At 38.1% G+C, this 10,812-nt stretch overlaps 1 protein-coding gene across 3 annotated transcripts; it reads right to left on the bottom strand.

Moving 5' to 3' along the window:
• Positions 1-6,170: 6,170 nt before the first annotated feature.
• On the bottom strand, positions 6,171-10,212 carry il21 (interleukin 21). 3 transcript variants are annotated; one of them, XM_048231794.1, is made up of 7 exons: positions 8,963-10,212; positions 8,521-8,857; positions 8,328-8,372; positions 7,304-7,417; positions 7,039-7,077; positions 6,818-6,901; positions 6,171-6,704 (listed from the first exon to the last, which is right to left on the bottom strand). In XM_048231794.1, exons 2-7 carry the CDS (start codon positions 8,647-8,649, stop codon positions 6,690-6,692), a joined length of 426 nt encoding a protein of 141 aa, XP_048087751.1. In that variant the 5' UTR covers positions 8,650-8,857; positions 8,963-10,212; the 3' UTR covers positions 6,171-6,689. The 3 variants fall into 3 exon arrangements, with proteins under 3 accessions (XP_048087751.1, XP_048087753.1, XP_048087754.1); XM_048231796.1 differs by having other exon boundaries at positions 8,521-8,804; XM_048231797.1 differs by lacking the exon at positions 8,963-10,212 and having other exon boundaries at positions 8,521-8,595; positions 8,718-8,946.
• Positions 10,213-10,812: the final 600 nt, after the last annotated feature.

Here is a 10,812-nt window from a genome sequence, read left to right as displayed (position 1 = left end):
CTGTTCAAATGCCTGGCCCCCTCATCGTTGCTTGCAGCTATATTTAATCTAGATTTTGCTTTGCAATGTTTGGAAACATTAGCCTGACTTTGCCCGCCTACGTACTTCCGCTCAATTTTAATTTCCCTTCAGTACGTCGTCTGGGTCTGCGGTATATTCGCGGGTTTTCTCCTGCAAAAATCTGCAGGTCCAATCAGCGAACAGAGGGAGTAGCTGAGAACGATGACGTTGAGGTTGTGCGCTAGTTTGAGCCAGATGTACGTTACGAACAAACGTTACCGATTGGTTATGGCAGATCCAGAGTGGCTCTGGGCAGATCCAATAGTTTTAAACTTCAACAGAGTACTCACCTTCAAGGTAGTTAACACTTCGCAATGGAAAGAGGCTAGACTCTCAAATTAAATGTACGTACGAGATTTAGGGATGGATTACTGCACGGGCCTACCGGGCCCAGGCCCAGGGGCCCAAGGGGTCAGGGGGCCCTGAAGCCCACGCCTTTGCATGAAATCATTGCCTCAATATCAACAAATCAGGATGTAGGCTATGAATCTGACTGAATTTAGTATTAGCCATCCCCAAAATGCACCAGAATACAGGGGATCACATCAAACAAATTAAAAATGTTCTGGGGGAGGACCCCCAAACCCCCCCTCCCACATGACAATAAGTGGGGGGCCCTTAATACATCTGGGCCCAGGGGCCCGAAAGTTCATAATCCGCCCATGACGAGAGTAGAAATAAAACTTTGTTTTAGAATAAAATAAAGAACTGCTTTGGACTATATTTTATTGTTGTTTTATATAGACAATGCTATTTGGGTGTTGTTAATGGAGAACGGCTGTTCCTTTGGAACTGTTACATAATAAGACCCATAATAAGAACTATGCATTGCCTGTTATGATCATAATTTGTGTTTTATTGCCTCCTAATTTACCAGTAATAATCAGTAGTTAGGAAGTAATATCTGCTTATGTCTTTGTTTTTGGTCCGTTAAGGGTGGAATATGGTCATACCTTGTAAATTATTAATTAACGAGTGATAACTGCTAATTAAGGGATAATATCTTACTAACAATTATGTTAGTTACTGGCTAATTAATGGTGAATATGGGTGTGTTAATTTAAAGTATTACCGGCTGTGTTCGTAATTGTACAAAAATCAGGCCCTTTCTGTCCCCTCCCTTACTCACACAGACCCACATGCACACATACACACACATACTCAAACACACCGACACATGTACATACACCAAGGCTGTATCATGATATACATTGTCAGGGGGACATGATCTAAATAAATTGTTATGCTACATTAGCCTGTCACTCACTGCTATCCAAAATAATCACTTGCTGATGTAGCCTAATTACAAGATAAACTTAACAATTGCTAACTAGAATAAATTCTATAGGGCTACACAACTAGCCTTCAGCCCATCGTGGAAATTTAGGATCCATTAATGTTCCCATCATTTGTTGATGGGGCATTTAATGTTATATGCAGTCTATGCAAGCTACATGTATAAAATGAATATATTCCGTCGGCAGTTCATCTCTTGTTTTATAATGAAATTATATCTTACCTTTGAGAAATGTTAGCATGAGAAAAGTGTTTTTAAATGTGTTGTGTGAGGTCTGTCAATTGTGTTTGTCTCACGGTCATTTACAGGTGGTCTTGGTTGTTGGCATTTCTGAGAAAAAAATATGATAGGCAGGTTTATTCACGGATAACCGACTGGGATATCCATGTTCCGTGTCAGTAAATGTTTTCATACAGGCAGTGTGTGGTATATGGATGGGGTAAAGGTTTTATCCTGGTCCTGGTTTGAATCGTACCTCACAGGGCACTCGTTCAACAAGACCTGGCTTGGACAGTTGTCCACATCTCATTACCTCAGCATGGGGGTCCCGCCAGGGCTTGGTGCTGGGACCCTTCTCTTCACTATGCACCACTTTTCTGACCAGAGGTGGTGCAAGGATACAAGGATACAAGGAAGTTTATTGTCACATGCATATAGTTACTGGAAGTAAGAAATGCAGTGAAATTATGTCTGGTGTCAGCCTATTTGTGCATTTATGGGGGTAAAAGTGCAGTAGAAGAGGGGTTTAGTAGATTAAGTGGCAAGGGCTGCATAAGAAAGGTGGGGGAGGATTGGGATTGGGTCGGGGCACCAACAAGGAGCACCCAAGAGCAACAGGGGCAAGGAAAAACTCCTTTACCAAGGAAGAAACCATGGGCAGATCCACGGCTCAAGGGGCTAACCCAACTGCCAGGGGTCTTGGTGTGTGTGTTGGGGGGATGATAGGGGAGATGGGATAGTGTGCTGTGTATGTGGGGAGAGGGCAGTGTGCAATATGTGTGTTGGAGAAGCTTCCTCATGAGACAATGTGCTGTGTATGGGGGGGGGGGGGGCAAAGTATGGTGAAGGGACATACAGAGTACTGTATGTATGATGTATGTGAGTGATGACAGTGAAGATGTGTGTGTGGGCGGAAAGGGAGTGGAGCAGTGACTGTGTGTGTGTAGTGTGTGTGTGGGTAGGTGGGGGCAGTGTGCTGTAAATATGTAGAGGATGTGTGTTGGGGAAGATCCTGAAGACAATGTGCTGTGGATGTAGGAGGGGGGGCAGTGTGCAGCAAGTATGTAGAGGAGGCTTACTGTAGCAAGCAGTGTGCTGTATGTATGTGAGGTGATGACAGTGATGATGTAAGTGTGTGTGTCGTTTTGACGTGTGATGAAATAAGAAAATAAATAAAAGGTCTGTAGCATAGGGAGAGGGATGTAAAAGTGCTAAAAGTCGTGTGTGTGTGTGTGTTTTGACGTGTGATGAAATAAGAAAATAAATAAAAGGTCTGTAGCATAGGGAGAGGGATGTAAAAGTGCTAAAAGTCATGTAGGTGTGTGTGTGTGTGGGGGTCATGCGTGCTGAGGAGTGAATGAGTGCAAAGTCAGTATAGTGTGAGTTCAGAGTTGGGAAATGTTTGAGAGTGCTGAGGAGTGAATGTGTGCAAAGTCAGTATAGTGTGAGTTCGGATGGCCTGGGGATAAAAACTTCTCCTGAAGTTTTGTGACTACATAGGCGTCTTCTTGATTTCAGCGGTAGGAATAATCCATTGTTAGGATAAGAAGAGTCCTTCAGAATCTTTTGGGCTCTTAGGAGTACTCTTCTGGAATAGATATCTTGTAGAGCAGGGAGTTGAGTTCTAATAGTACGTTCAGCTGAGCGCACTACTCTCTGCAGAGTACTACAATCTCTAACTGTGGAGTTCCCATACCAGGTGATGATGCTACCAGTTAGAACACTCTCAACCGCTGAAGTGTAGGTGCAGCATTCTGAATCAACTGTAATTGTCTCACTACAACAATGCATTGTAATAATCCAGTTCTTGTCGAAGTGCATGACCATCTCCCTATATTAAAACATCCCTTTCGAAAATGAATTATAGTATTTTGGGATCTTATACGAGTACTATAGTATTTCGGGACATACTATAGAAACAGTGGTGAACTGTAAATAAGTTGATGTGATTTGTTCCTGTACTGTAATAGAACTTATATGTACTTTACTAAAGAGACTTTATACTTTGACTCCACTACATTTCAAAGTGAAAATTCTTACTTGTTGTTACATTACATTTAGTGAAACCTGTCGTTCCTTTTTATCAAAGCAAATAAAATGTAGACTAAGAGAGGTCAAAGCGAGTGCACCGTTAGCACACCAATCAGGGGTCATTGTGTGATTTGCTTTGAACTGCTTTCAGTTTTTTTGAGACTCCTTGAACCATTGTGCTACGTTAAAATCTGTCAAAAGCCTGCTGAAGCATAAATCAATAGAAATGATGGAAGAAATGGCTGACACTGACTTGCCTGAATAACCTTGGCTTTATTTGCACAAACGTTTTGAATTAGTGGAAAAGAAGAACAACTCATTTTATTTTAAGGGTCTTCTTTGAAATAATTGCTGTCTAGTGTTGTTATTTCATAACCACTTGGTCTTACCTAAGGGGAATGGATGGCTTTCAATGTTTTGTGCTTATGATCTTTTTAATAGACAAATGTCAAACACTATTTAAAGATTGGTGTGCCAAGAGTGCCATTAGTATTTTCACCTTAAATCAGTTTATTGAGCAGAAGTTTAGATGTGAAAATGATAAAAGGACATTATAACCATAATCCATCAAAGTACTTTTACTTTTCATACTTACAGTTAGAAACAAAATTATTCATACCCCTGGCAAATATTGATTTAATGTTGATTTTCTCTTAATCAATATGTTTGTTCTGACTGAAAATGACACTGTCACATGTCAAAAGGTTGCAAGACAATGTGGGACAAACATGGAATCAAAAAAAGAAGCGTTTTCAACTTTTTAACACTTTTATGAAAATGACAAGTCTAATCTAAATTATTCATACCCTTTTTAAATAATCAATAGAAACATCTTTATTTGCATTTACAACTCTTGAAATGGTTCTTATAATACCTACCAAGCCTTTCCATGTCTCCACAATGATTCTAGACTGCACCTTTTTAACAGCAATCCGGGTTTTGAGTCAGGAACGATTATTTGCCATCACTCTGGTCTTGTTCTCACTTTTTTGACGGATTGAGGTCTGGACTCTAAAATGTTGAATTATCTTGAACTACATATCTTGTACAGTATCGCGAAGAATGTTAGCACTGATAATTTGGTACTTTCACTCTTTGTTTACAAAGTTGCTCACTGAATATAAGCCAAAATAACAAATCCATGACAACATTATTCATCTTGCATGAAGTATATGACCTATATAGTTCATGGACTAAATTACTAAATGCAATTTACATTTCTTTTTCTAAAATAACCTGATTACGAAAAGGAATGATCGATAAAGTCATATATGACATCTTGTAACGTCAGCTAAGACATTTTATGTTGCGACTTCCGTGGCTAGTAAATCGCGCTTGGGAGGGGGCTGGAGTCTGTTGCAATATACCATCTCACCACTAGATGGAAGAATTTCCCCCAAGAATTAGCCCAAGAACACATGGTCCAAGAAAGACTTATTGAAGGAGAATTCCAGTGATTTTTCAAATAGATCTCTGTTTCTATCTACTGTCGGTACAAAAAACCCCGAAAACAATCGGTTCTAGTTCGAACTGCTGCAGCCACGTTCATGAGCACCCATGTCCATGCCTCCAGAGTGGCTTTCAATTTTATTTTCATAGTCTTTTTCTAACTCGCACCTAAAGAGGGTTTTATTTTTGGAGTTGAGTGTGTCTGTTCCTGTGTTTACTTTAGGTTTTTGTTTATATGATTATATTTGTGGTTGTAATTTATTCATCCCTTATCAATGCCATTAGATAATAACACAAAAAGGGGAAGAAGTATGTAATACTTATAGACACTACATATAAATAATAGTAATGATAATATAAAATAACAAAAAACATAAAATAACAACTCCATCTGTTCATGAATTTGCATATGGGACTCTATGGTTACAGCCTTGGCATACATACACACACACACAACTACTACTAACTACTAACTACTGACAACCATTGCACGTGGAAGCCTGTACATAAGGTAGCTTACATGCAACTGTGTCTTTGGCTCTGGCTTGAAAAACATTTTGGACTCTAATATGTATGATGCGCAATGCGTTCTGATCTAATGAATTGGGCACTAAATGAACTGAACTGAATGTCATGCTACAGTACATGCAAGTACCTGTGGGTCAGTGCACAATGAGGAAGTTCTCAGTACACAAATATGTTGAATGTGACACCGTTTCCATGAAACCTCAGTCATCAACCTCCATGATGTTTCTCTAAATGTTAAATAAAATGCTACAAATTACTCAACTGATTTGTGCTACATTATGCCGTGCCACGTGTAAATATGGTTGGCTAAGGCTTAGAGGAACAAACACACGCAACCACGCCACAGCTGTGATGGAATGCACACACTACAGATCTGGTGTGAATGAAGTGTGAGTGTAGATAGGTTTCTACGCAGCATTTTTATAAATGAGGCACCAGAACCTTTAATTACAATGTCCCATTGTTTTTGTAGGAGCATTTTAATGGTGAGTGCCGATAATGAGTTGTATTCAAATAATGTGCGATACATTCTTTAAGTGCACAACAATTCAAACTAGTGAACTGAAAAGGTTGAAATGGCAGCAGCGTATTTTATAGAGAAATGAACATGATGTATAGGCCTAAATAGAAACACAACACAGAAAAAAAGTATTACAAAGAAGAGTCTGTTGAAAGTTGTTTTGTATTTGTCAATAAATAAATTAAATACCATAAGCTTACTGCAGTAACAGTTCCCATTGCAAGTTGACCCAGTGCAAGTTTCAAGATGACTACAATGTCAATTTGTTTGAGAACGTTTCAATGGTTATGATGTACATAATGAGTAGTATTCAATTATGTGAATTTGCTATAAAATACACATTTTCACAACAACATGCACTAGTGAACTGAGAAAGTTGAAATGGGACCACCTTTTTCAAAAGGAAATGAACATGATATACACAGGCCAACACAAAAATATTACATGTTTATGTTGAAAGTTATTTAAGTATATTTGTTAATAAATAAATTAAATACCATAATCTAATAACATAATGCATAGTAGCTCTGAAGTGTTCGTGGAGTAGTGTCTTCTTCATATTTAAAAGCAAGCTCCCACTTCATCTTAATTGCTGTTGGCCTGGAAGAGACAATAATTTTTGTAAATACAAAGTAATTCACAATTGTGTGTGTGTGTGTGTGTTTGTGAATGAGAGGGAAAGTGAGAGAGAGGGGAAACTGATAGATACAAACCATTTCAAGCAGAGAAGTTAACTTCGACATGAACTCCTTGCTGTTTGTATTAGGATATAAATCACAAGACTGGCACTGTGGGTTCTGCAAAGGATTATTTCTGATGTCACTTGAGGTCATATGATATAAAACATAAAAATTAAAGTAGTACACAAGTCCCACAAAGGTTTGATGGTGTTAGTGTCAATGACAATTTAAAAACATATAATCTGAAAACCTACCTTCTGACAGTCTTCACTGCTTCCCTCCAGTTTCTCAGACTAAAACATGAACACATTTCCAAGTGAATATTCTCTGTAAACATAGCTTCATGTATGCATATGACATACATACAGTGTATACTTACAAATATATTAATATATTCATGTGCATATTTGTGTGTGTGTGTGTGTAAGTATATATTGATATGTATATGTATAGTATATGTATATGTATATATACAGAAACAATTACTAAAATGGATGTTGTCATTATAATACAACTTACAATAAGAGGACTGCTCAGGCTTTTACAAACTTTGTAACGCAGTTTAGTGCTGCTGACTTTGAGAAGGAGCAGCTGACTTCTGTAGCACTGAAGAGCTGACGCCATGCAACATTCCTTTGAAGTGAAATAAAAATAAATTAAGTTCTTCTTTTACATCTGATACAAATACATAGAGATGCTTTTCTGTAGAACAGTTCAATTTTAAAGTTAATCTAAACATTTTTTTAAAAAGTAATCGTAAACTTTTTACACTGAGCTTAAGGCTGGTCTCAAAAACAAATACACAGAAGTGATCTTAGTTATATTATTCAGACAAGAAGAGAGGCACTCATTAGTGCCATCTATTGCTTAACTGGAAAATAACAAATAAAGTTTGATCTGTGATGACCACATATATTCTGACGTTATATCCTGGTGGCTTTTTATGCTGACCAATATGGACAGTGTCTTGCTGTTAATGTCTTACTGGGAATTCCACTGAAGCATCAGTGAATTTTTGTTGAAGAAGCTTAGTTCTCAATGCTGAGAGGTGATTTGCCAAATCACCATACAACTAAACTGAATTAGGAAAAGTGGATGTCTGCATTTTTTAATAAGACCAAGTAGAAACAGCAAACAATTAAATACACATACATAAATGGCAGAATCAGTGATTGGCAGAATCACCGATTTATGGTTTGCAAGTATCACCATCCTCGTTAAAATTACATGTTGATCTCCACTCACAAAACTCACAGTAAAACGTCTCACAATTTTGAGTGTCTGCATTGGTACATTATATAAAAAAAAGAAGATTGTAGCTGACCGATGGTTAGATTCTTTGGAACAGTTCCAACTAACCAGCTAATACTTAAAAGCATACAGAAACGTTTTTATGCATTGATGGACAACACGGTCATCAACGTTGATGTATATTGTAAGAACCATTCAATTAGAATAGAACTATACATATACCCAGTTATTGTACCTACAATATCTTTATGCATGTTATGTACATTTCTGCTTTGGTTTATGATTTACTCACCTTGATTTCAGTCCCAGGGTTATTCAAACTTAGAGATCCATCGTGCTAAATGAAAGGAGAGAATGTTTTTAAAAATTGTTTAAAATTACACTGAAATTGCATTCTTTTTGTTTCAGAAATGCTTTTGGTTTGCACTCAGCAAAGTGGATCACACACATAACTGAAACTCACACACATAACTGAAGTCACCTACCTGCAAACTTTTGTTTAACCTTTTTACATCCTTATACAATTCTAGCATCTTAAGGTCCTTCAGTGGCATTGCAGCCTGTGCTAAAGCAGAGCACATTATTGCAAGGAGATACAAAACAGTCGGTTGCATTTTATTCTTTAGCTAAATAATTCTGAAGAACAGTAGATGCTTTCCAAGGGAGTCGTTGACATACATACCTGTCTTACCTGTATATGTATATATATATATGCATATACATTTAATCCATCAGGACAAAGGAAAACCACTTCTTCGACACTGGAAAACTGGAACCAAGGAGACCAGTAATGAGTAATGACTTTTTCTTTTCCACTGGCCTCTGTAACGTATGAGTCATAAAGGTGCGCTGTGAGCTAGCATGTGCGGGGGTGTCCACATTGAGAGTTTGTTGCTGTACAATGTGTGTATGTCTATGTGAACCTACTTTTGACTCAGGGAGCGAGAGGAAGTTGTCAGTTTCGTTTTTCAGTCTGAATCAGCAAACTTGCAAAAAGCCATTGTAGGTACGATTCCCAGACCTGCATTCTCGTGTTGGGTGGCCTCCCACACAGATATGCATGTTGTGTAACAAAAACAGGAAATCACTTGAGGTTTGTTCACAAGAAAGTCAGTTTTTCGCATGATCATCATTTTGAAGTCATATTTATACAGCATCCACATGCTAATCTATGAACCTGCTATGTTTATAGATTGTATAGTTTTTATGCTTCACAGAGAGTTGACTACTCTGCATGCAGCTAATTTAAAGGCCTTTTCTAAAAACATTGCTCTGAAAGAAACGAAAAGTATTGGCTACATATGACACTAAGGAAATGAGGTCACAATCATTAAAAGAACAAAATCAGTGGGTGGGGACAGTGCTATGATATGAGAGAAAAGCCCCTGTTGCGTACACTCAGGGATTACGCTATGGGTTTGGATATTCCACATCTGCCAGGGGACCAGGCACTCTAGTATTCAATCATGGAATGTTTTTGTCTTCCACTGCTCAAACTTCCCCATGCTTAGTCATGATAATATCTTTATCTTCAGCTGTTTACAAAGGCATGTTTGACATATAGCAGCAACATCAGAGCCAGATTTAGTAGAAAATTAACAGGTTAATAAAGAAGACTAGCTCTGCACTGGAGACTGCTCTGGGACCCTAGAGGAAGTATGTTGCACAATTGGTCAACCTAATGGACAACACTTTACATCCCCTACATGACCTACACCTTGGACAGCAGAAGGCTTTCCATAGAATCAGCATATTCAGTCAGAGGCTCCCCCAGACCCCTAGTAATTATTCCTGCTCACATCTATAACACATCTAGAATGTGTACCGGGAGAGGAGACCTATCCTCTGACTGACTTTTTTACTTGCTACCGCAATCTCCCTTTGAGGGACATATATTAGCACCACTCTGTTAAAAGCACATGGGCTGCCATTATGTCTGGTAAATCTGATGATGACAAATACTGGTACTTTTTATTTGTGTATTTTTCAGTTCTCCCTTCCTCCATTTTAGCTCCTCCTTCTGAGAAACACCCTTGGGGACATGAGGAGGGGATGCAAGGATGAGAGAGAAATCAAAGACAAATGCACATGACAAAATGAAATGTTCTCACACAGTTACACATCACTATTCAGAGATTCAATTACTAATGACAGCATCACAGCTTGCTGGTCTTGTAATGATATAAGCAATTAAGATAATTAAGCAATTCGTTCATTCTACACATTGTGGGATAATAATATCAATAATACAAGTAACTTCTTATTTTCTGATAAACAGGGGTGAACTGCTAAACCTAATACATTTTCGACTTAGCTGACGTTTGTACATGCTTAAGTTCTTCTTACAATTTCAAAAGAAGTTATCAGGCTCAGAAAATAGCACACTTTACTCCTTTGCTTGGAATAATCTACTGTGGCTGTAAACTGGATATGAGCCTGTATGGTGATGGTAATGCTGAGTGATTTTGGTAAATTCCAGCTTCTATGGATTATAGGTAAATGCACATTTTTTAAAATATGGTGTTCTATGGGTCGACTTCTGGCACTAGTTTTTACATGCTGATTGGCAGATGACCGGTCATGCACAAATTTAGTGTTGGCCACGAACGTCCTCGAGTGCCCATGCATGGTAAAGCATTTCTGGACTTGGATTAAGCTACCGATTCTTGCATTACTACTACTAACTGCATGGTTTAGGCTATATTATATCAGGCTTTGTGGTAAATAAAATAATTAAATAATTGCATTATAACTAACTATGACAATACATTTTAGCA

This window comes from Alosa alosa, chromosome 21 (assembly GCF_017589495.1).
Source record: "Alosa alosa isolate M-15738 ecotype Scorff River chromosome 21, AALO_Geno_1.1, whole genome shotgun sequence".
NCBI lineage: Eukaryota > Metazoa > Chordata > Actinopteri > Clupeiformes > Clupeidae > Alosa > Alosa alosa.
The sequence above is the reverse complement of the archived record's forward strand: the minus strand, read 5'-3'. Positions and strand labels throughout refer to the sequence as shown.